Consider the following 25,714-nt stretch of genomic DNA (forward strand, 5'->3'; position numbering starts at 1 on the left):
CTGCGTTTGGAATAAAATATGCTTTAAAAAAAAACTTGAAGTTGCAATCTGCTTCCTAACAGATTGAGTAGCTGCATGTTTACGATCAACAATATGCTGCTGTACTGCTATCTCAGAATACAGGAGCAAATGTTCAGATGGATGGTTGCAACACATTGTTGGCCAGCTCAGTATCCCTGTCCCAGCTATTATCTAGTTGATATGATAAGACCTTCTTTAAACATGTCAACTATGAAGGAAAAATGTCCACCGTCAAGCCCACTGATCAAACATGAGCGAGCAGTATCGGCTCTGTTTGTATCTAACTTGTAGTAGCCCTACCCCCACTGAGTTCAATTGCTAATGGAGAATTTTTGTTTAACTATAAATATTGATTAAGTCAGATCTCTGAATTGGCGAAATATTGATGCAGAACCATGGCCAAAAATAAACACCCATATCTTTCAGATTTTACAAGGGCATGGTTAGGGCTGTGGTGCAGAGAGATGATGGAGTCAGGTGCTGCTTTGAAGGTGAAAGAAAGCATTGATACCGAAGGATGTTCAAGGTGCACTTGATCGTACAAGGATATTTCTTGGCCCTTCTCCAGTTTGGCTCTGTTTCCACATATTAATACCATCCTGTGCTGCAAACAGGAAAGTAGTATTGAGGTATTTTAAGTTGACGGAACACATAGGTCACAGCTATATGCCAAATGGAAGTGGAATTAAACTTCAGTAGAGGCATAGAACAGGCTTGAACATCCTGCTCAATTTTTCGTTTATTGAATTCAATGAAAATTAAAATTGGGCAAGGTATATAGTAAACCGCCGACTCACTCTTACCTGCTCCCCTCTGACCAGGCACTCCACCCTCGGACCACCACCACCAAGGTTGAATTTCATCATCAAAGGTTCACATTTAGGTGAATACTTTTAAAAATAAATCATTTTTTGGGTATGTCCTTCTCTAAGGACCCCTGATTAGGCCATTTATAGACACAGCTATCGAGAACACAACAGGCCCAGACAGATGGGCAGCACGGTAGCACAGTAGATGGGCGGCACGGTAGCACAGTGGGTAGCATTGTTTCTTCACAGCTCCAGGGTCCCAGGTTTGATTCCCGGCTTGGGTCACTGTCTGGGCGGAGTCTGCACGTTCTCCCTGTGTCTGCGTGGGTTTCCTCTGGGTGCTCCGGTTTCCTCCCACAAATCCTGAAAGACGTGCTGTTAGGTACTTTGGACATGCTGAATTCTCCCTCTGTGTACCCGAACAGGCGCCGGAATGTGGCGACTCGGGGCTTTTCACAGTAACTTAATTGCAGTGTTAATGTAAGCCTACTTGTGACAGTAAAGATTATTATTATTATTATGCCTTCAGAGCACTCAATTTTGGGAAGGTGGCCTCAAACAGATGTTAACATCCCCATGCGCATCTACAAAAGGCCAAACATCTGTTTCATGAGCCAGTCCAAAACTTCAGAAGTAAAATGACGAGTGATTCACTTCCAGTGCAGAATATGCGCAAACACATACCCACCATATTATATGCTTAGATTTACCAGTGTTTTTCAAACTTTTTTCCCAGAACCCGCTTTTGCCAACCGGCCAATCTTCAGGACCTACGCACGCTGATTTCCGCGATCCATGCAAGCCAACCTTTGCCGCTCACACTGGCCGACCTTCATAACACTCGCCACATTTGCTTACTTTTCATGCAAAAAGGGAGCCTGTTTGGTCCTCATGATCTTATTTATGTCAGGTTCACAGGAGAAGGCAATGTGCATATCATATTTATGAAAATGGAAAATCCAGCTTACACATGATAGTCATCGTGAAGGGCAATAACAACAAAATGCTTGTTTTACTCAGCACTGGACACTCCTGGGAGATGCTACTCCAGAATGCTGACAGCCTCATGAGCTTTTGCCATGTTTTTAATGTGGTATCACAGGACAGCTACAGCAGAATAGTCTTTTAATTTGGAGTCAGCTCTAAGTTCATAACTGACTCTGGGGTCTCAACCTCAAAAGGAATTTTTCACCCACCACTTCTCTTTCAAAAAACCAAAACCTCTCTCATTTGCCAGTACTGCATATAACACACATGGGCTTTGCATCCTTATTTGCATTGGCACAATTGACAAAACCATGGGCTGGATTCTACGATTTGAAGACTAAGTGCTGATACCGGTGTGGCAACAATGACGTTTTACACCTCAAAAAAGTGCAAAAACAGCACCGATCCTCTGTCTGGTGCCAGGCAAACAGGCACACAGCGTAAACCCCCCAGTTTTAGCTGCAGATAAGGCCAGAGAATTGCCGGGTCCGCGGCTTTCTTTGTGCACGGCAGGGGCCTGCAGCAGCCGTGCCGTGCAACATGGTGCCGGCCGCGCGCGGACCCGGCCTGCCAAAAACCGCACCCTTTTTGCCAGGCTCGCCACTCCCGGACTACCTCCCACCAGTGCCCCCACCAAAGCCCCCCCTGCCCGTGGAACGGCTCCCACCCAACTGTGGCGGCACTGGTCTCAGTTCGCAGCCGCCATGCCGGGTTCACGAAAATAAATAACATGTGACCCACGCCGTCTGGAACTCAGCCCATTGGGAGAGGGCGGAGCATCACAAAAGTGGGGCTACCCCTGATTTTGGCGCAAACGGGGATTCCCCGGCCGATCGCCAAACGCGATTTTGGCATCAGAGACCAGAGAATCCCACCCCATATCTCAAGAAATCGGGCAGGATTCTCTCAGCCCACGCGGGTTCGGAGAATTGCCGGGCCTGGCGCAAATGGCGCAACGCCGCCCCGGTGCCGGTCCGCCGATTCTCCGGTGGCCGGAGAATTGGTGCCGGCGCGATTGGCGCGGCGCCAGTCGGGGGCCGCTCTAAACGGGCCCCCGGCGATTCTCTGCCTGGGATGGGCCGGGTGGCCGCCCACAAAATCCCGAGTCCCACCGGCGCCGTTCACATCTGGTCTTATCCGACGGGACCTCGGCATCCATCCTGTTGGGGGCGACCTGATGTGGGGGGGGGGGGGGTTGTCCAACCCCAGGGGGGCCTCCACTGTGGCCTGGCCCATGATTTGGGCCTACCAATCGGCGGGCCAGCCTCTCCTGGTGGGGGCATCTTTTACTCCGCGCCGGCCCCTGTAGCCCTACGCCATGTTGCGCCGGGGCCGGCGTGGAGAAGGAAGCTACGGCGCATTCGCGCCGGTCGCAGTGCGCATGCGCGCATTTGTGCCGGTCATAGCCCATATGCGCAGACCCACGGTGCCCATTTGATGCCGGTATCAGCAGCTGGATTGGCATGGGTCGCTCCAGTGCTGTGCTGGCCTCCTGTAGGGCAGAGGATCGCTACACTTAGTGGTTAAACTCTCCAGTTTTTACGACGGCGTCAATACTCTGCCGTCAGATGGGAGAATCCAAACCATCATCTTTCCACTGCTTTGTTTCCGAGTTAAGTTTCTTCTTTGTAGGCTATTAACCACAGCCCCTGGAACTCTGCATAGAGATAACGCTAACAATGCTCTGTCATGGATTCTCCTGGGCAGCTCTCTCCAGCAGATTATTTTGACAGATCCTGTCCAGTATGAACATTTGAGTCTCTGAAAGTCTCTTATTTTGAAGAAAACAATCCATCCTCACACCCTTTTGCCAGCAGCTGGGAAATGGAAGCAACTCCACTCCGTGATTTGGTGCCAAAAGCATATACAAGGCACTTGACGTCAAGTGTATATGCAGGGTGCATGACCTGCTCCCTACTGACACTTCTGGCTAGAAGACTCCACACAGCCTCATTTATAAGGCAGCAGTGGCTGCCATTCTCAATATAAAAGTTGATGGCGGCCGTTGGGCTCTTCTCCTGCAATCGGGACCAAGACGGGAACAGCACGGCCGATCGCTCCACAACCCTCCCAACTCCCGCCTGTGAACCACCAGTGGGTCGATGACCCGTACTTTGAAAAACCCTGGATTACACCCAAAAAATGGCCATTAACAAATTTCTAAACATAAGCTTCTGCAGGTACCCATCATAACTTACACCTGTGTCACCAGGAATCTCTTATGCCTCTTTTCTGAACTTCCTCAAGTGCTTGAATGACCTTTTGTGTTTCAATGACCAGATCCCAATGTAGTTCTCCAGGTGTGGTCTGATAGAGTGGTGGACTTTCTGCCATCCGCTGCGTGTTATAGGGTTTCCGATCCGGCGGAGAATCGAATGTTGGGCAAAAAACAGGTTTGGCGCTAGGCACTGATTTCGTTCCAATGCACTGGTCCCCTGCCTGTAGCAGCAGTGAGCTACACACCCCATCCCAGTCCCCCATTAGAGATCCCCATTTCAGAGAGCCTGATATCAGAGGCCTCCATATCAGAGAGTCCCATATCAGAGACCCCCATATCAGAGAGTCCCATATCAGAGACCCCCATATCAGAGAGCCCCATATCAGAGACCCCCCATCAGAAAGTGCCATATCAGAGAGTCCCATATCAGAGAGTCCCATATCAGAGAGTCCCATATCAGAGACCCCCATCAGAGAGTCCCATATCAGAGATCCCATATCAGAAACACCCATTTCAAAGAGTCCCATATCAGAGACTGCCACATCAAAGTCCCATATCATAGACCCCCATATCAGAGTCCCATATCAGAGATCCCCATATCAGAGACACCCATATCAGAGATCCCCATATGAGAGACCCCCATATCAGAGAGTCCCATATCAGAGACCCCCATATCAGAGAGTCACATATCAGAGACACTCATATCAAAGAGTCCCATAACAGAGAGTCCCATATCAGAGTCCCATATCAGAGTGTCCCATATCAGAGACCCCCATATCAGAGACCCCCCATCAGAGGGTCCCATATCAGAGACCCCCATATCAGAGATCCCAAATCAGAGACCCGCATATCAGAGACCCCCCCCCATCAGAGAGACCCATACCAGCCTCCCCGAACAGGCGGCGGAATGTGGCGACTAAGGGCTTTTCACAGTAACTTCATTGAAGCTTACTTGTGACAATAAGCGATTTTCATTTTTCATTTCATTTCATATCAGAGAGTCCCATTTCAGAGACCCCCATATCAGAGAGTGCCACATCAGAGACCCCCACAACAGTGAGACCCATATCAGAGACCACCGTATCAGAGACCCCCCATCAGAGACCCCCATATCAGAGGTCCCATATAAGAGAGTCCCATATCAGAGACCCCCATATCAGAGACTCCCATATCAGAGTCCCATATCAGAGCCCCCCATATCAGAGAGTCCCACATCAGAGATTCCCACATTTGAGACCCTCCGTTTCAGAGTCCCATATCAGAGACCCCATATCAGAGACCCCCATATCAGAGTGTCCCACATCAGAGTGTCCCACATCAGAGAGTCCCACATCAGAGAGTCCCACATCAGAGAGTCCCACATCAGAGAGTCCCATATCAGAGAGTCCCATATCAGAGAGTCCCATGTCAGAGACCCCCATATCAGAGAGTGCCACATCAGAGACCCCCACAACAGTGAGACCCATATTAGAGACCGCCATACCAGAGACCACCGTATCAGAGACCCCCCATCAGAGACCCCATATCAGAGGTCCCATATAAGAGAGCCCCATATCAGAGACCCCCATATCAGAGTCCCATATCAGAGTCCCCCCATATCAGAGAGTCCCACATCAGAGATTCCCACATTTGAGACCCTCCGTTTCAGAGTCCCATATCAGAGACCCCATATCAGAGACCCCCATATCAGAGAGTCCCATATCAGAGTGTCCCATATTAGAGAATCCCATATCAGAGAGTCCCATATCAGAGAATCCCATATCAGAGAGTCCCATATCAGAGAGTCCCATATCAGAGACACCCCCATCAGAGAGTCCTATATTAGAAACTCCCATATCAGAGACCCCCATATCAGAGAGTCCCATATCAGAGTGTCCCATATTAGAGAATCCCATATCAGAGAGTCCCATATCAGAGTGTCCCATATCAGAGTGTCCCGTATCAGGGAGTCCCACATCAGAGCGTCCCATATCAGAGAGTCCCATATGAGAGAGTCCCATATCAGAGACACCCCCATCAGAGAGTCCTATATTAGAAACTCCCATATCAGAGACCGCCATATCAGAGTCCCATATCAGAGACCCACAAATCAGAGACCCCTCATCAGAGAGTCCCACATCAGAGAAACCCCATTTCAGAGACCACCCATTTCAGAGACCCCCGTACAAGAGTGTCCCATATCAAACACACCGCCCCACCATCAGTCAATCCTGCCTGGAAGCCAATGAGCAGTCGAGGCAGAAACAATTAAAAATCTCTGCTTCTTCAGTTACCAGCCCCTTACACCTATTGCCTCAGAGAGAAGTTTTTTGAAAGCAGCAGCTGTTACTTCATAGAAATCCAAAACACATTACTGATAGGGGGGCGGGTCTCAGATTGGGGTGTCTCTGATGTGGGGGCCGGATGGGGGGTCTCTGCTGGGGGCCTGATGTGGGGTTGTGGGGGGGGGGGGGGGGGGGGGGGGGGAGGGTCAGGTCACACTGATGCATGCGTGCTGTGGAGGGGGGGATGCCCCGCAATTCCCGTGGTGGTGGTGGGGGGGGATGCCCCTACTTGTCAGCAGGGGGTGGCGAGGCCAGGATTTGCAATTTGCGGGGGAAGTGGGGCCAGCCGCCGGACCTCGGTATTGGACCGCCCACTCGTAATGGCAGCACGATACCGGAATTCCAACAGAATCCCGCGAGCTCCCCGCAATGCAAAAAGTTACATGGCTAAAGAGAGGGAATCGATCCAGGGTGCCATCCTAACGCAGACTCCAACAGGAGAATAGTCTCCCAAATGGAGAATCCCGCCTAGAGTTTGATCATGAATTCTTAATTATGACAATCCAATAGCATCATGATCACTTTTTACTGATGGCAGCTTTTTATTCCAGATTTTTAAAATTGATTCCATATTGTCAAACTGCCATGGTGGGATTTCAACACAAATGTTCTGAACTACTAATACAACAAAGCTATAGTTAAACATTCTTCTGATTGCTGCCTTACATTTGTTGGATATATTTAGTGTAGAATTTACAAAGACCCCAAGCTCTCTTTCGACTGCACCTTCAGCTATTTCGGCAGTATTCACCGAGTAGGTATGTTGCACATTGTTCCATCTTATGAGTTACAATTTTCAATGGTCTGCATTAAATTTCATCTGCTCTCTATTTGCCCGCCACAGTTATTTCATCCAATTTATTGTGTAACTTCTGAGTTACTGCCTCTGATTCCACCATTTTGTCCTAATCTGGGCATTGCCAAGAAACGTAAGAGTTTGACACTTTTTCAAAAAGAATTACAATTCTGAAAAAAAGAAATTCCCAACTTTGATCATCGTGATGGGAGAAGTTGTAAATTATTTTCAGGACTGGTTGTAAATTATTTTCCATGTCCAGAAGGTTGTTTGTGAACCTTCCTCTCATTATATTCCCGAGGAATACCTGAAAAACAATCAAATGTAAATATGAAAAAAACATACTTTTTTTCTCTCTGAAATTATATACAAACACTAGGTGGGGTCTTCTTGTTTTCTGCTTGAACTGATTTGTTCCCAAATGGAGTTTTTAGTCATGCGCTGTATCTGTTTTTGGGCCAGGCCAAGAAAGACAGTCAGCGACAGTGGTGCCCTGTGACAACGAAGACCTTGCTCTCCATTCTCCACTTGCGGTCTTTGGTTTGGGATTCAGATAGACAAATGTTGCTTCCTTTTCCATGGGCGTGCTCTGCACTTCTCCAGTGAAGACATTTGTATGAACATTTGGATTTGGCTGGCGGTGGCTGTAGAACTGACGATAAGTTGTTTGCATGATCTCTGATCTAGGATGGGCAACTGTTATCAACGGACGAACACGTGGGACCAGCAGCTGAGGAATCATCACTGCCGTCGATTGTGGATTTCTGTGATGCCAGAAATCTGCTTTATACGTGGATATTAAGGGCCACTGCTGTTGTCTCTCTGTCTGAATCGGAATCCAGGAAATTAAATCTTTCTTAAATTCGCTGCTTCTTCCAAAAGCAGTTTTCGCCCGGCATTTAGTCTTGCTCTATGGAAAGGGAAGACAATTTGTGAATGTTATTTTCGAAGAATCTATTTTGAAAGCCTCCAACAGTAAATTGTTTAAGACGGTTGTGCACCTTGCAGCGTTCCCAGAGTAGGCAACACACTCGTGACAGATTAATGTCTCTCACAGACATTCTAAGAGTCTTGGATCAGGTTCTGGAATTTAATGCTCTGACTCTACCCTCACTTTGTACATAGAAAAGCTGAAACTCTGCCAAAACTTCAGGCACATCCCTCATTGGTGTTCTTACTGATCTTTAATTTTTTAAGCAAAGTCCAATAGGCTCTTATAATAAAACATTTGGGAGATTGCCAAAGCCTGTTTGTTAGAAAAAGGCACAAATAAAAATATGTATGTATTATTGAGGCAACAGAATGAGATCAAAATGGTTTTCACTGACAGAAAAATGACAGAAATCATTTTGGAATCAGACCCAAACCCAAGTCCAGAGGATTGCAGTGTGAGATTCACTCTGGAGGAGTCAATCTCATTATTTGGAATTGGAACTGCATTAAGTCGGCCTGTGAAAACCCAAGCTCCTAACATGTGTCAAGGTGCATCCCTTTGGACCTCCGCCATTAATGCCACTAAATTGTCTTCCTTAGAATGCCAATAATAGAAGGCCTCGATGAACTCTAATACTAAAGTCCATTTGGTGCAACTAAAAATATTTAAATTCTGTGGTATAAACTTTTAAGCAGCAGGGTCAGCCTATCCCACTAGATTACAGCTGTGAGTTCCACTCGGTTTCTCAATACTGCTATTCCCACTTTCCTTTCCCTGGGCTGGATTACTGATCAAGGGAAAGAGAAAGGCCACAAAAACAGCACCAAGCTAGAGATTTGGGGATTTATTCTGTGAAAAACTGAGACATTTTAAAATGATGAAAGTATTATTTATTTACAATGGTTCCACATAAAAATGGTGGTTATGTAAAAACGGCAGTATGAAAAATTAATAAGTCAAAAGAAATGCCAAGCTTTTCGTCTATGTATGGGAATATACCAAAAGGTCAAAAGGGAAGTACTGGCTGTGATTTTCTGTTCATTGAGTTTAGGCTGACTTTTATAGACATCTGACTTTTGACTCCTTGAATGTCAGACTCCATCAGAGAGGAGTGCGATAAGCCTCCTGTGGCTCCTTCATTGAGCTGTTCTGAACCTCCAGCTGCTTAACCTGAGATATTGTAGGGAAAGGTATCAGTCAGAATGCACCAGTTTAGAAGAAAGAAGTTTAAAATATTTTAACAATTTGTCACAAATACTGTCTTGTATTGGAATATTAATATATTTTCATATTGGTATTGGTACAAGATATATTTGGGGTCATAGAAAATTTTTCAGACTTGAGTCATTTTTTGGTGGGTTTGAGAACAGCACTGGCATAACATTTTCAGCACTAGGCTGGTTACTCATTGCAATCTATATCGATGATCTGGGTGAAGGTATTTGGAGTACCGTCTTCATGTTCATGGGCGACACCAAGATCTGTGTTGGTATCAGAACTCTCATAAGAGAAAATGAGATTGCAATCTGATCTGGATTGTTGACAAAATGGACGACGACATTTAAAGCTGATAAATGGAGGGTTTAACATTTTGGTAGGGCTAACGCCAAGCATCGGTATACAACATCGGAATCTGAATTTAGGTCTGTTGAGAAATGAAAGTCGCTTATTGTCACAAGTAGGCTTCAAATGAAGTTACTGTGAAAAGCCCCTAGTCGCCACATTTCGGCGCCTGTTCGGGGAGGCTGGTACAGGAATTGAACCGTGCTGCTGGCCTGCCTTGGTCTGCTTTCAAAGCCAGCGATTTAGCTCTGTGCTAAACAAGGGAAAAAGATCTAGATGATATAATGCATACATTTTGTTTTTAAGAGCTAAATTCAAGAAACAATGTTTCCTGAGTTTAGCTCTTTTAAAAAAATAAATTTAGAGTACCCACTTCACTTTTTCCAATTAAGGGCAATTTAGCATGTTCAATCCACCTACCTTGCACATCTTTGGGTTGCGGGGGCGAAACCCACCCAAACACAGGGAGAATGTGCAAACGCCACACGGACAGTGACCCAGAACTAGGATCGAACCAGGGACCTCGGCGCCGTGAGACTGCAGTGCAAACACTGCGCCACCGTGCTGCCCCTTATAATGGATAAATGTTGAAACATTTGAGCCCAGTCCTGAGAGGTTAAAGTATTATAAAATACAGCTATGAGGATTTACAGTAAAGTAAAATACTGTCATTGTACTGGACTTTGGGATAAATCCTATCTAGAGTACTCTGTCCCGTCCTGGTCTCCTCACGAAGTGGCAAATATATAGGCTCTGGAAAACATTCAGAGGTGGGCCACTTAATTACAAAGTTAAAACCCCTAAGTCACCGTGATAGGATCAAGGAACTGGGTATTTTTACCCTCGGAAAGTGGAGCCTTCGATTGACTATTTAGAATAGTGAATGGAATAGGCTGTACGTATGGACAGATTATTTCAATTGGATAAGTTAGAAACAATAAAGAGACATACATATGTTATCGAAACACATGACAAATACTGCATTTACATATTGTTAATTAAACATTACATGCATCTAAAAGGGGTAAACAATTGTTATTAATTTCCCTCCAATCACCTCTTATATTCTGTGCTATATCCAGAAAGTCCCTAACAGTCTGAAATAAAAGCTGTCATTAAATTGCCACATCAACTTGAATGTTAATGAGGTGTCAGATAGCAAGAGGTTTGCTGGAAGACCTCCGGAATAAATTGCTAGTTTGTGCTGCGGGTGCAGATTCACTGCAAATGTTCAAAATGGAACTGGACAAATTCCTTGAGGAGGGAATATTACTTTGCACAAAAGGTAGGTGGGATGTGGGGATGTACCTTGTGGTCACTGTTAACTCCTAGAATTTGTTTTTCATTTCCTGTGGGGATCGGCGAGAAATTTCTCAAAATCTTTTTCCCTTGATCTGGCCTAGGGTCTATCTCCCACAGAAGATTACAAGGTGGATAAAGAGCATTGAGGGTTGCCTGCAATACCTGTCCTCTGCATCTGCAGCCCTTCCCCAAGGACTTTCCTAGTTTCTGGCCAGATGTTGACTGGACATTGCGTAGGTCTGAATCCAGCGGGCTGCATTGTGATGCTCCTCTGGGGTAAGCAGCCCGCACGCTCTATGTAAATGTGGTCTGGACTTTGAAATGATTCCAGTTTCTCCGCTCCATGAATGGGCGGATGGGCAGCCAGCGAGAAATAGCAGAAACCATCCAAAAGTTAAAATCTGCCTCATGACTCTGGGACTTGATATGGTTTTTCCTTCTGCTATCTGACTGGTTGAATCATCAGTGGTCTTTGGTACTGGGATCTGATTGACAGAAGGGGCACTACAATCAGACATTCTAAAATTAAAGACACAAAACATTTAATAATATAGATTATTTCATCAAAATATTTGACATATATCAATGAATGGTTTAAGGTTATGTTGTGTTATGATAATGCTCAAGTAACAGTTATAATTCAAAGTACAATTGTGACTATACTTCAAAAGCACTTATTGGTTGTGAAGCATTGGGACGTCACAGCAGCAGATTTACAATTACTTTTGTCCTGTGCTTTTGTTTGTGCCCTGTCCTTTTCTCTATGGCTTTGTTATTACATTTCCTGCAAATTTTAATGCAACCTGAACTATGTGTGTCAGGAATACTTATCGTATTTGTCCCTTTTTAACATCATAGTTCTTTAACATTGTGGTTTTTTTGCTGGAACTTTATGGCCTAGATTGTACAATTGCCATAACGGGCTGGATTTTAAATTTTGCATTTTTAAAATCTCTAGTGAATGGTTCCAGGCAGGAATGAGATTGAACATCTAAAAGGGGCTGGTTTAGCACACTGCGCTAAATCGCTGGCTTTTAAAGCAGACCAAGGCAGGCCAGCAGCACGGTTCAATTCCCGTACCAGCCTCCCCGAACAGGCGCCAGAATGTGGCGACTAGGGGCTTTTCACAGTAACTTCATTGAAGCCTACTCGTGACAATATGCAATTTTCATTTATTTTTCATTTCAATTGTTTCCATTTTGGGCCAGAGCGATTGATTGGTGTTTCATGAACAATTATTAAATAATTTGAAAAGGTACCGTTAACGACATGTCTGTGTTCCCTGTGGTATGTTAAATGGGAAATTCCAGCAAGTTCTTAAAAATAACCGAGAAGCTAATGGTAGAGCAGCATAAGTTGACTAGAAGGTTCTTGAAATTCACAACTCAAGCCATATCTTTTAATGCCTTGAATTTCATGGCCAATTTGCACATTAATAATGACATTCCTTCAAAACATACCATTATTTCTCCAGCAAGATCCATAGGATTTTAGGGACATAGGACCTGGTTGATATGTTAAAACAATATGTCATAACTATCAATTTTCACCAGTGCGTTTTGCAAAAGTGTCCATTACTTAATAGAGTGATATGAAAGAATTGAAAGTTTTTGTGTTGGTGTATCAAGTATCGTGCTCTAAACTTACATTCTCTAGGTAGGTGGCACTGTCGTGAAACACTCGTTGACTATCATGCTTGGAAAAGTTGTGTTTCAAAGGATTCTCCTGAAACCAGAGTAACACCTATGTTAATCAAAGATACTGAATGGTGGTCAGTGAGACATTTCACAGCGTACAAGAAAATATACAACATTCAACTGAATCACTCAATTCTAAAACAAACATGTCTAGTTGATAGCCAGAGGGGCGAGCTTTGGTCCACACATTGAAGGTGGGAAAGATCTCCTAGAATTGGCATGGACTCAATGGGCTGAATGGCCTCCTTCTCTGCTGTATAGTGGCTTGGTTGCTTTACAGCGCCAGGGACCCAGGTTCGATTCCCGGCTCTCTGTGCGAATTCTGCACGTTCTCCCTGCGTCCAGGTGCTCCACTTTCCCCCCCACAAGTCCCAAAAAAGACGTGCTTGTTAGGTGAATTGGGCATTCTGAATTCTCCCTCAGTGTACCCGAACAGGCGCCAGTGTGTGACGACTGGGAGATTTTCACAGTAACTTCATTGCAGTGTTAATGTAAGCTTACATGTAGCACCAATAAAGATTATTATTATTAATGACTATGACTAAAAAACATATGAATCAATTCTGATCATCCCTGTTAATTTCATACCATGAGTGGCCATAAAACAATTCAGTGCGCAAGTATCTAATACAAATTTTAAAAATTTATCAAATGTTGATTCTTAAGCAAGGAATATGGATAGACACGGAGGAGCAGACTGCAGCCACAATTCATTAATTGTTTGCCTTTTGAAAGCATTAGTACAAGGTTTCAAATGCTTCCTGATCAACTGACATTTCAGGAGAATGTGTACTATCCGTTAATCACTGAATAAAAAGATTCCATTGCAAAGGTCTCATGAAAGGCTACTCATCAACAATACAAACATGGCTCCTGTTGTACTGCTGACATTCATATAATGTTATTTTGCATCCCAAATTTAACCTTTTACTGAATGACTATCGATCTCTCCAGTGGTATAATGAGAATACAGGGGAAAACCGGCTACTCATTTATCACTCGAGAAATAGAGTAGAATCTGGCAGGGATTTTATCTGCCCACATGCCAGCCTCATTTGATTTTCAACCACGCTTTTACAAGGGGGGGGGGCAAAGATCATGCGCAGACGTCCATTTAAATATGCAAATCAGGAACAACGGCCTTGTAGGATCCCGATTACAATTTTTGTGGTGGTATGGGCTGAGTATGCAAAGTGCATTTTTACCAGTAAAATTTAAACAAGGCCCAAACCAACAAGTTGCTTGGGCCTGCTAACTCAGACCTCGGACAGTTGCCGTGACTACAGAGCTATACCCAACTTGACCCAAAGCAGAAATCTCTCTCCAAGTACCTCTGAATACATGGCCTGGTGAAGGATAACTCCTGCAACTGTTACAATTAACATTTTTCAGATTTATGGCAAAGTGCAGGATTCCAGAAAGTTCAGGAATGACTAGATGTCAGGGAAAGATATTCTTATCTACAATGGATCAGGGGAGTAAACATGGTGCCACAATCTGCCAAAAATCCCTGATAACAGCAAATATTCTGGAGCTATCTGACACCAAGATTTAGACTGATAACATACATTTTCTAATTTCATGTTCATACTTTCTATGGATTCCCTGATCACTGTGTGAGAAAAATATTTATGTGTGAGAGAATGCATACCTACTGGTGAAGCGTCCCATGATGTGTAGTGATGTCGGCAGAGTTTTTGCACAGGCATTGCAGTGCTACCTCTTAGGTTGTATGAGCGACACCTTTCAATAAAGCCTCTCACTGTGCTTGAAAGAATGCAGAGTGAGGGCACATGCCTTTTCTCTTTGTGGCTAACATAGAAATATAACAAGAGAGAACTGGCGATGAGGATTGAGGCAAGAAAAAATTGTTAAAGAAGAAATTAATCGACTAAATAGTGGAGACAGCGATGGGAGCAAAGAAGATTCTCAGGATCAGACTCATACACACACATCAGGCGAAGCCACCGATGCTGAAGGTTCAAAAAAATATAAATCAACTGCAACTATTAGTAAAGAAGGACGACAGTTCGGGAAACTTGCTGCTGTTGAAGTGAATAGAGTCTGGGCTATAGGGACCACGCATGTAGCGAAGCTGAACAGTCTGCGGGTAACGGGATTCAGAAGTCTTCCAGGTCTGTACAGGCCACCACTCGGGGGAAAGTCGAACAACAGTCAGGTAAAGTGAAAAGAAATTCTAGTTGCTTGTGAATAAAGAAATCGTTTGTGCCATACTTTCCAAAGAATCGGAAAGGAGGAAGTTAGTTCAAGTACAGACCTTGGAGCCGGGATCCGAAATGGTGAGAAAAAAACAGTGCCATTGATGTATTTAATGAATACTGTGAGACTTGGAACTCATATACAGGAAGTTTTCAATTATGTCTCATCATGAATCGACCACCAAAGGACCGAAAGGTTGTAATATTTCTCAGTTCAGTAGGGCGTAAAACATTTATGTTGCTAAAAATGTAGTTCATCCAACAAAATCAGGAGATAAGCCCTATAAAAAACTAATTAAAATTTTAGAAGAGCATTTTATGTTTCCCCACTATAGTCAGAAGGTGAAAGCATTTTACAATTTGTAGCGACTCTAAGAAGGTTAGCAAAATGCTATTAGTTTGGTGCAACACTCTTCATGGCAGGCTGGTTGTAGATTCTGCAATGAAGCTATGCCGAGGAAGCTGCTCACTGTAAGTGATTTAACTCCAGAGGCTGCTGTGGAAATCACCATATCTATGGAGCTAGCAACAAAAGAAGCTTCACAGATAGGGTCTGGAGCGAAGGTCCACAAAATGGATTCCACAAGGAACAAGGCTTCAAGGGTTCACCTGTGTCACGGACGTACATGGTTGGACATTCAGCGGGGGAATGCTAGAGTAGAACAAATACATGCATGAACTGTGGTGAAAAGGGCAATATTGCCAAGGCAATATGTTGGGCTCAGTAAACCTCCCCCACCAAGGACGTGCAAGAAAAAAAATCACATCTAAACAGACTCACCGTGTCTAAATTAGGAGTCCAAGACCACTCAGAAGCCAAGATACCTGCGCAACTGCAGGAGCTAAAACTAGATGGCTTGTTGTTACGGGGTGATCAACAATGCATATCCAAAACTCAATGGTCACATAATTAAAATGGAAGTGAATGCAGGTGCAGCTGTATCATTAGTACCTGAGACAATTTATACTCAAAACCTGAATCATCTGCCTTTATAAACATCAAATGTGATTCTAATGGCATGCACTGAAGCGGTCGTATCATTAAAAGGATGCACTATGGTGAAAGTAGAAGCAAATGGTCAGATGTAGAAGTTGTCTCTTTAGGTTGTCCATGGAAAATGTCCTACTTTATTTGGTAGAGAATCGTTGGCAAAGATTAGACTCAACAGGGAAGCATTAAATCAATTAGAGGATTTAAAGTACAACTTGCAACAACTTCTGGTGAAATATGAGAAGGTGTTCAAAGATTCACTAGGCTCAATGACTGGGCAGTTGAGCAGGGCAGCACCTGTGGTGCAGTGGTTAGTACTGTTGCCTCGAGGCGCTTAGGACCTGGGTTCAATCCCGGTCCTGGGTCACTGTCTGTGAGGAGTTTGCAATTGCCTCCATGGGTCTCCCCCCATAACCCAAAAAGATGTGCAGGGTAAGTGAATTGGCCATGCTAAATTGCCCCTTAATTGGAAAAAATAATAATTGGGTACTCTAAATTAATTTTAAAACAGACTGGAGTTGAGGTGCACCTAAAAATCAAGCCAAACAGTACACCAAAATGTCTCAAAGCTAGACTCATACCATGCCCCATTCAGCCAAAAGTTGAAGAAGAACTAGAAAGACTAGACCAAACAGCAGTCATTGAACCAGTTGCTACAAGTGATTGGTCAACATCAAGAGTCCCTGCGTTGAAACATGATGGTTCAGTGAGAATAGGTGGAGATATTAAAAGAAATATTAGCCCAGTATTGTGCGCAGATCATTACTCACTACTGGCTTGTTTGCTGAACTTTCTGGAGGGCAGAGAATCAGTAAAATTGATCTTTCACAGATATATCTGCAGATGAATGTCACTGCAGAGTCACAGCCATTACTCACCATTGCGAGGGACAACGATCTGTTTCATTATAGAAGGCTTCCTTTTGGAATAATATTTGCTCCTGCTCTTTTTCAGAGGTAAATGGAGCAAATTCTAAGTGGGTTGAATGGGGTGCAATGTTATTTAGATGGCATGCTCATCACCCATTCAAGGGAACAGGAACAGCTGAGTAATTTGGAAACTACTCTGAAGCGTTTACAGAGTCACAACCTGAGAGTTAGCGAGGAAAAGTGTGACTTTTTCCAAGTCATCCATAAATTACCTGGATCGTATCATCTATAAAGATGTCTAACACAAAGACCTGAAGAAGCACCCCGTCCTCAAAATGTGACCCAATTAAGATTGATTTTGGGATTGATCGATTATTATGGCAAATTCATGCCGGAATTTAGCAACACAATTGAAGTCTTTACACACTTTGTTATGTGCCAAACAGACATGGCACTGGTCAGAAGAATGAAAAAGTGCATACAATGAGGTAAATGATGCCTTATAGAAGTCAGAGATATTGGTTCACCACAAACCCCAGCTAAAGTTGCAACTTGCTTGCAATGCGTCACCCTATGGGATTGCTGCAGTTGTATCGCACATAATGCCTTCTGGAGAGCACGACTAAAAGCATTTGCTTCACGAACTCTTACTAACGTAGAATCGATTACACTCAGCTAGAAAAAGAGGCTTTGAGCATCATTTTCAGAGTAGGAAGGCTCCACCACTACCTTTATGGACGTCATTTTACTCTTTTGGCGAATTGTCGACCCTTGACAACAATCTTTGGGCGGTATAAAGGTATACCTCTTTTGGCAGCTAGTAGGTTACAAAGATTGTCTTTGATATTGTCGATACACGCGTACGATATCCAATATCACAAGTCAGAGTAGCATGAAAATACTGATGCAAGATGGCCGTTCCATGTCAAGTATGAGCCTGAATAACATTTCATCAATATCCTGTATTTCCTGCTCATGGATAAGAACATAAGAACTAGGAGCAGGAATAGGCCATCTGGCCCCTCGAGCCTGCTCCACCATTCAATGAGATCATGGCTGATCTTTTGTGGACTCAGCTCCACTTTCCGGCCCGAACACCATAACCCTTAATCCCTTTATTCGTCAAAAAACTATCTATCTTTATCTTAAAAACATTCAATGAAGGAGCCTCTACTGCTTCACTGGGCAAGGAATTCCATAGATTCACAACCCTTTGGGTGAAGAAGTTCCTCCTAAACTCAGTCCTAAATCTACTTCCCCTTATTTTGAGGCTATGCCCCCGAGTTCTGCTTTCACCCGCCAGTGGAAACAACCTGCTCGCATCTATCCTATCTATTCCCTTCATAATCTTATATGTTTCTATAAGATCCCCCCTCATCCTTCTAAATTCCAACGAGTACAGTCCCAGTCTACTCAACCTCTCCTCGTAATCCAACCCCTTCAGCTCTGGGATTAACCTAGTGAATCTCCTCTGCACACCCTCCAGTGCCAGTACATCCTTTCTCAAGTAAGGAGACCAAAACTGAACACAATACTCCAGGTGTGGCCTCACTAACACCTTATACAATTGCAGCATAACCTCCCTAGTCTTAAACTCCATCCCTCTAGCAATGAAGGACAAAATTCCATTTGCCTTCTTAATCACCTGTTGCACCTGAAAACCAACTTTCTGTGACTCATGCACTAGCACACCCAGGTCTCTCTGCACAGCAGCATGTTTTAATATTTTATCATTTAAATAATAATCCCTTTTGCTGTTATTCCTACCAAAATGGATAACCTCACATTTGTCAACATTGTATTCCATCTGCCAGACCCTAGCCCATTTACTTAGCCTATCCAAATCTCTCTGTAGACTTCCAGTATCCTCTGCACTTTTTGCTTTACCACTTATCTTAGTGTCGTCTGCAAACTTGGACACATTGCCCTTGGTCCCCAACTCCAAATCATCTATGTAAATTGTGAACAGTTGTGGGCCCAACACTGATCCCTGAGGGATACCACTAGCTACTGATTGCCAACCAGAGAAACACCCATTAATCCCCACTCTTTTCTTTCTATTAATTAACCAATCCTCTGTCCATGCTACTACTTTCCCCTTAATGCCATGCATCTTTATCTTATGCAACAACCTTTTGTGTGGCACCTTGTCAAAGGCTTTCTGGAAATCCAGATATACCACATCCATTGGCTCCCCGTTATCTACCGCACTGTTAATGTTCTCAAAAAATTCCACTAAATTAGTTAGGCACGACCTGCCCTTTATGAACCCATGCTGCGTCTGTCCAATGGGACAATTTCCATCCAGATGCCTCGCTATTTCTTCCTTGATGATAGATTCCAGCATCTTCCCTACTACTGAAGTTAAGCTCACTGGCCTATAATTATCCACTTTCTGCCTACCTCCTTTTTTAAACCGTGGTGTCACGTTTGCTAATTTCCAATCCACCGAGACCACCCCAGAGTCTAGTGAATTTTGGTAAATTATCACTAGTGCATTTGCAATTTCCCTAGCCATCTCTTTTAGCACTCTGGGATGCATTCCATCAGGGCCAGGAGACTTGTCTACCTTTAGCCCCATTAGCTTGCCCATCACTACCTTCTTGGTGATATCAATCCTCTCAAGGTCCTCACCCGTCATAGCCTCATTTCCATCAGTCACTGGCATGTTATTTGTGTCTTCCACTGTGAAGACCGACCCAAAAAACCTGTTCAGTTCCTCAGCCATTTCCTCATCTCCCATTATTAAATCTCCCTTCTCATCCTCTAAAGGACCAATATTTACCTTAGCCACTCTTTTTTGTTTTATGTATTTGTAGAAACTTTTACTATCTGTTTTTATATTCTGAGCAAGTTTACTCTCATAATCTATCTTACTCTTCTTTATAGCTTTTTTAGTAGCTTTCTGTTGCCCCCTAAAGATTTCCCAGTCCTCTAGTCTCCCACTGATCTTTGCTACTTTGTATGTTTTTTCCTTCAATTTGATACTCTCCCTTATTTCCTTAGATATCCACGGTCGATTTTCCCTCTTTTTACCGTCCTTCCTTTTTGTTGGTATAAACCTTTGCTGGGCACTGTGAAAAATCACTTGGAAGGTTCTCCACTGTTCCTCAACTGTTTCACCATAAAGTCTTTGCTCCCAGTCTACCTTAGCTAGTTCTTCTCTCATCCCATTGTAATCTCCTTTGTTTAAGCACAAAACACTCGTGCTTGATTTTACCTTCTCACCCTCCATCTGTATTTTAAATTCCACCATATTGTGATCGCTCCTTCCGAGAGGATCCCTAACTATGAGATCCTGAATCAATCCTGTCTCATTACACAGGACCAGATCTAGGACCGCTTGTTCCCTCGTAGGTTCCATTACATACTGTTTGAGGAAACTTTCGCGGATACATTCTATAAACTCCTCCTCAAGGCTGCCTTGACCGACCTGGTTAAACCAATCAACATGTAGATTAAAATCCCCCATGATAACTGCTGTACCATTTCTACATGCATCTGTTATTTCTTTGTTTATTGCCTGCCCCACCATAATGTTACTATTTGGTGGCCTATAGATAATGTACCTATGACTTAATTTCAAGTTCAGAGATACACAAGAACCAATCCAATGATGGGGATGGTGATGGACTTGGTCCAAAAAGGAACGCTGTCAGGCATTCATAGGAAAAATTCAGACCTCAAGCCCTACATCACACGAAGACTTGAGTTGGCAGTGCAGAATAAAGTTCATTTATAGGGAATCTGTGTGATTATTCCTCCATGTTTGCGTAGTAGTGTCCTTGCCAACTGGAAGAGGGACATTCTGGTGTGGTAAGGATGAAGGAATTAACACACAGTTATTTTTGGTGGCCAGGATTAGATGCTCAAACTGAAGGGAAAGTAGGGCAATGTCAATCCTGGGCAAAACTAAGGAACACTCAACCATTACATCCATGGGAATGGGCCGACACAGCCATGACAGAGAATATACAATGATTATTCTGGTCGAATGGCGGGTCGCATGTTCTTAGTGATTATGGATGCACACTCTAAATGGCCGGAAGTCGCGATCATGAAGTCAACAACAACTGAGCAGATCATTGAGGAACTAGACAAAATATTCGCAAGATTTGGAATACCAGAGCAGATTGTAAGTGACAATGGTACTCAGTTCACTTTGAAGGAGTACTTGAAGGGAAACGGTGCACATGACATCAACTCAGCTCCGTATCATCCTGCAACAAATGGATGGCCAAACATTTTGTTTAATCTTTGAAACATTCCATCAAAGCGCCGAAGGACCAGGGGACATTGGCAAGAAGAATGAACAAATTCCTGATGTCTTACCGGACACTACACAGCAGCAACACGGAGTTCACCGGCAATGCTGTTGTTCAAAAGGAAACTGCGAACATAGTTTGACATGTTAACTCCGCCTGATACTTCAAAGATTGTCAATAAGCACAAATTGCTATGAAGGAGCAAAGCTCTGAAAAGCGAGTATTCAATCAGGGAGAACGAGTGCAAGCCAGAAGCTACACCACCAATGAGAAATGGGTACCAGTTGTGAACCTAACAAAGGCAGGTCCAATATCATGTACCATGCAGACGGGTGATGAAAGAGTTTGGCAACATCATGCTGATCAGCTTCTAGCATCACAAAATAAATTCGCTGAAATTTCTCACTGAGTTCTACCTTTGGAAAGTCTAGACAGCAATACTTCGGGACAGAGGCCAAATGTAGAGACAAGTTTAGGTTCTGTTTCTGAGAACTTTCCGATATCTATAGTGACAGACATTGGAATAATATCCGAGAAAGTACCACCTAATTAAGGGAATGAGGAGACTCCCAAGGGCTCGCGTAGCCAGGTTCCAGAACGCCAAATTCTCCCCAAACAGAATAGATGTCCACCTGAGAGACTGTCTTATTGAATTGTATATCTGTGTATGGAGGTAATGCATACAGGGATCTATTGTATGAGTGTTAAATTGTTCACATTGCACTAATGAAATAAAGGGGGAGGGAGTTACGTATCAGAGAATACATCCCTGTGCTATGTGATGTGTAGTGACGTCTGTAAAGTGTCTTGAGCAGTAGTCTAAAACTGGCCTGAGGTCCCTTCATTGGAAGTTTCTTTAGGATCCCTCTTGAGAAATTGCGCTCCCCTAGCTGAGCGGTGGGGTTGTCGGGCCTACTTCACTCAAGTTTTCCAGCTTTGAATGCAACATCAAAAATGCAAGTCACATAAAGCCATTTGGAACAGGAGTGCTCCTCCCTGCTCCATGACTGTTAGCCATGATATGCCTGCAGCCATTGTACTTCCTTGTACCCTCTGCTCCTTACTCAAGGGTCAGTTGCCCATGAAAGCACAATTTTGATGCTGGCCACTCACCAACTGAAGTGAAACCCGTGGCCCAAATTCAGGCCTCATAGTTGGACACAAGGAAATGGGCCTGGACAAATTTCTGCCTTGTTACATGGATAATTTGTGGAACTGGCATATTCTGAATTTTTGCTCTGTAATAAATGGTAGACAGGACAATGAAGCTCAGTGTTTTGAGGTCCAGGAAGTGACAGCAGCAAAACTTTCAATATTTCTGTGTATGCTCTAAACTTCATTAACAAGTAATTGTGAGTAATAGCCACACAGATTATTCATGATGGGTAATTAGAAAGAAGGTCTGCATGGCACAAATGAGATGAATTGGTGCAATTGTTCTTGTGTGACGAAACCTTTGTGATCATATAGATTACATCACTAATGAGTACTGATGGCTTTGTACATAGATTACCTGTAAATGACACTTCAAATTAATCCTGAGTTTGAGGATTAATCAGTATTACAAACACCTCCATATATTAACATTTGATTTATTTAGCTAATTTTGTTCATGTCAAAAGCACTATACAAACTGGTTGGAAAATACCACCAATTTTTATATTAAAATGAAGCTTGGCGTTTCCTCACTTTTGCTGAGTCCAAAACAACTTTTTTTCTCAATTGTAAAGAATCATTATTTTATAACAATCTGAAGATGCTTTTCCAATTAAGGAAGTGTTTACATGGGGTGAATGGGGAAAGAATTTCCTCTGGTTGGAGAATCAGTAGAGCATTGATGTAAAACTGTCATTTTGATAGCACAAAGAGAAGTTAAGAGAAATCTATTAACTCATAGCAGCGATTTTAATGTAAAACACCACAAGGTGCTACTTCACAGGAGCATTAATCAAATAACATTTGACTTTGAGCCTTGTAAAGAGATAATAGGGCAGCTGACCAAAAGTTTTAAGCGCCAAAGCATGGAATGCTTTGCCACGGAGAATAGTCGAGGCCAAGGCTACTGCATCTTTTGAGGGAAGTGTAAAAAAAGTTTTGAAGCAGAGGAAGACAGAATTCTGGCAAGAGAAAAAGTTTTGTATTGTCGCAACGCAAAGTCAGCAGAGACCATTGGCTGATTGACTGCCTTTGGTGCTGTAAACATTTATTATTCTACGCTTTTTGTTGCATACTTCAAACTACTGTTTCATTCTGCAAAAACAACTTGCATTTATATACCATTACGATAAAATAAAATCGCAAGGTGTTCTCACGGGCATTATCAGACTAAAATTGACATCAACCACAGAAGGATATTATTAGGCGAGATAGTCCAAAGCTTTGTCAAAGAGGGGGCTTTTAAGTAGAGCCTTAAAGGGATGGTCAGTTGTTTGGACAGCTGGGGCGGGATTCTCCGATATTGGCACGATGTCTGCCAAACGGCGCGAATCAGTCTGCCAAACGGCATCACGCCGCCCCAAAGGTGCGGAAGTCTCCGCAACTTGAGGGGCCGAGCCCTCATCTTGAGGTGCTAGGCCCACGCCAGGCTGATTTCCGCCCCGCCAGCTGGCGGGAAAGGCCTTTGGTGCCCCGCCAGCTGGCGCGGAAATGACTTTGCCGGGCGGCGCATGCGCGGGAGCGTCCGCTCACGGCATCCCCGCGCATGTGCAGTGGAGGGGGTTTCTTCTGCCTCCGCCATGGTGGAGGCCATGGCGAAGGCGGAAGGAAAAGAGTGCCCCCACCCTCGCCCGTGGATCGGTGGGTCCCGATCGTGGGCCAGGCCACCGTGGGGGCGCCCCCCCGGGGCCAGATCGCCCCGCGCCCCCCCCCCCCCAGGACCTCGGAGCCCGCCCATGCCGCCGTGTCCCGCTGTCCCAAAGGTGGTTCAATCCACGCCGGCTGGCGTGGGTTGACAGCGGCGGGACTTCGGCCCATCGCGGACCGGATAATCGCCGGGGGATTCCCGCCGACCGGCGCGCGCGATTCCCGCCCCCGCCGAATCTCCGGTGGCGGAGAATTCGCGACACGGCTGGGCGGGATTCACGCCGGCCCCCGGCGTTCGGAGAATCGCCGGGGGCTGGCGTGAATCCCGCCCCCGCCGGTTGCCAAATTCTCCGGCACTGGAGATTCGGCGGGGGCGGGAATCGCGCCGCGCTGCTTGGCGGCCCCCCCCCCCCCCCCCGACCGGATGGGCTGATGTCCCGCTGCTAGAATGCTTGTCCCACCGGCGTGGATTAAACCACCTCTCTTACCGACGGCACAAGGTGGCTGAGGTGATTCATGAAGGCCCTGTCTTCTCAACCTGGCCCCTCACCTGAGGTGCGGTGATCCTCAAGTTAAATTGGCACCAGTTGGCCCTCCCCCTTAAAAGGAAAAGCCGCCTATGGTCACCTGGGATTATGGTGACATTTCCTTACTTTACTTAATGGCTGAAAGCAAGATGGTGCGTAGAGAGGACTCTGTAAATCTGTGGGAGATTACAGACTTAAAGGAGATGCGTGGCCATGAACGGATTAAAGCAGAGGATGAGAATTTGAACTCTTGGGCATTGGGTGCTCTGGACCCAGTGAACAAAGTTACAGTGATGGAGCAGAGGAAATTCCTGAGTTTGTGTTTTGGGCTCTGTTGGGCAATACTTAACCGTGTCTGTATCGTGCTTTTCTGTAAAGCTAAATAATGCCTTTTCCTGTTCAGCTCATTGCACAAATAAATAAATATTTAATTATTTCCATTAAGCAATAAAAGCATTTAAAATTAAACCTTGTACAAGATAATTACACGGATTGTAAACGGAGAATAATCAGAAAACACTCGTATCTGGGCTACACAGCGCCGGATAATCCCGACCCCCACCTTACTCCAGCCGAACAGAGGGGTTAAATTGGTACATGTGTTTGATGCTAATTCATTGAACTCACCCGGAGTCGCCTTATGAGCTTCTCGGGAGGCGGAGGCTTGGCCTGTTGTCTGTATTCTTGAAAAATATCATTCCGGGATTTACTGCGGGTGTGTCCGTGAAATCCCGTCGGGAACTGAAGGAAGAGAATGAGAGAGGGAAGGGTCAATGGATATAAAGCGGAAACAGAGCTTCCCGATGCAGAACGCAGACCATTAACTTCCAAAGTGTCTTTCCTACCCAGGTTCCAGTGATGGCTCCAGCCATAGCGCCTGGCAAAGTTTAGTTGAGATTTGTAGACCGGTTTCCTAGGAATCAGTGTTGACACTGGGTTTATGCTGTGTTTACCTCGTTGCTAAACTACACGCTTGGGAGGTGCGGCTGATTGCACTGTGTTACCACAGTATAAACTACAAGATTTATAAACCTTATACTCGAACATTGAACAATAAATTGATATTAGTTTACATGATGGAAATGGTAAATCACAATTGGTCGCTCGCGCTAAACATTGGCAGCAAGATAACCTCAAACGTGTAATTGTCAAGCCACCTATCTATCGGGAAGAGTAACAGACATCACAGAATTGGTATGGTGCAGTTGGAGGCTATCTGACCCACCGTGCCTGCACCAGCTCTTGGGATGAACAGTTTACCTGGTACCATACCCTGCCTTCTTCCCGTAACCCTGCACATCCTTCCTTTCCAGGCAGATTGAACCTGCCTCCACCGAACTCTCAGACAGTGCATTCCAAACGCTAAGCGCTTGCTGAACAAAGAAGTTTA

At 44.5% G+C, this 25,714-nt stretch overlaps 1 protein-coding gene across 2 annotated transcripts; it reads right to left on the reverse strand.

The window, feature by feature from the left end:
- Positions 1-6,881: 6,881 nt before the first annotated feature.
- On the reverse strand, positions 6,882-25,278 carry LOC140388487 (ciliary microtubule inner protein 7-like). 2 transcript variants are annotated; one of them, XR_011934202.1, is made up of 5 exons: positions 25,170-25,278; positions 24,952-25,065; positions 12,602-12,679; positions 11,117-11,473; positions 6,882-8,065 (listed from the first exon to the last, which is right to left on the reverse strand). XR_011934202.1 is itself a non-coding variant. In XM_072472762.1 (4 exons), exons 1-4 carry the CDS (start codon positions 25,194-25,196, stop codon positions 7,586-7,588), a joined length of 699 nt encoding a protein of 232 aa, XP_072328863.1. In that variant the 5' UTR covers positions 25,197-25,278; the 3' UTR covers positions 6,882-7,585. The 2 variants fall into 2 exon arrangements, 1 of the variants encoding a protein (XP_072328863.1); XM_072472762.1 differs by lacking the exon at positions 11,117-11,473.
- Positions 25,279-25,714: the final 436 nt, after the last annotated feature.

Source organism: Scyliorhinus torazame, chromosome 13 (assembly GCF_047496885.1).
Source record: "Scyliorhinus torazame isolate Kashiwa2021f chromosome 13, sScyTor2.1, whole genome shotgun sequence".
Classification (NCBI taxonomy): Eukaryota; Metazoa; Chordata; class Chondrichthyes; order Carcharhiniformes; family Scyliorhinidae; genus Scyliorhinus; species Scyliorhinus torazame.

Bases quoted from the DNA above. Each gene is read 5' to 3' on its own strand.
- LOC140388487 (XM_072472762.1), bottom strand. From the start codon at position 25,196: ATGGCTGGAGCCATCACTGGAACCTGG. The intron at 25,066-25,169 runs GTAGGAAAGACA...CTCTTCCTTCAG, and splicing joins GAGCCATCACTGGAACCTGG to TTCCCGACGGGATTTCACGG. The intron at 8,066-12,601 runs GTAAGTTTAGAG...CCCTTTCCATAG, and splicing joins GTGCCACCTACCTAGAGAAT to AGCAAGACTAAATGCCGGGC.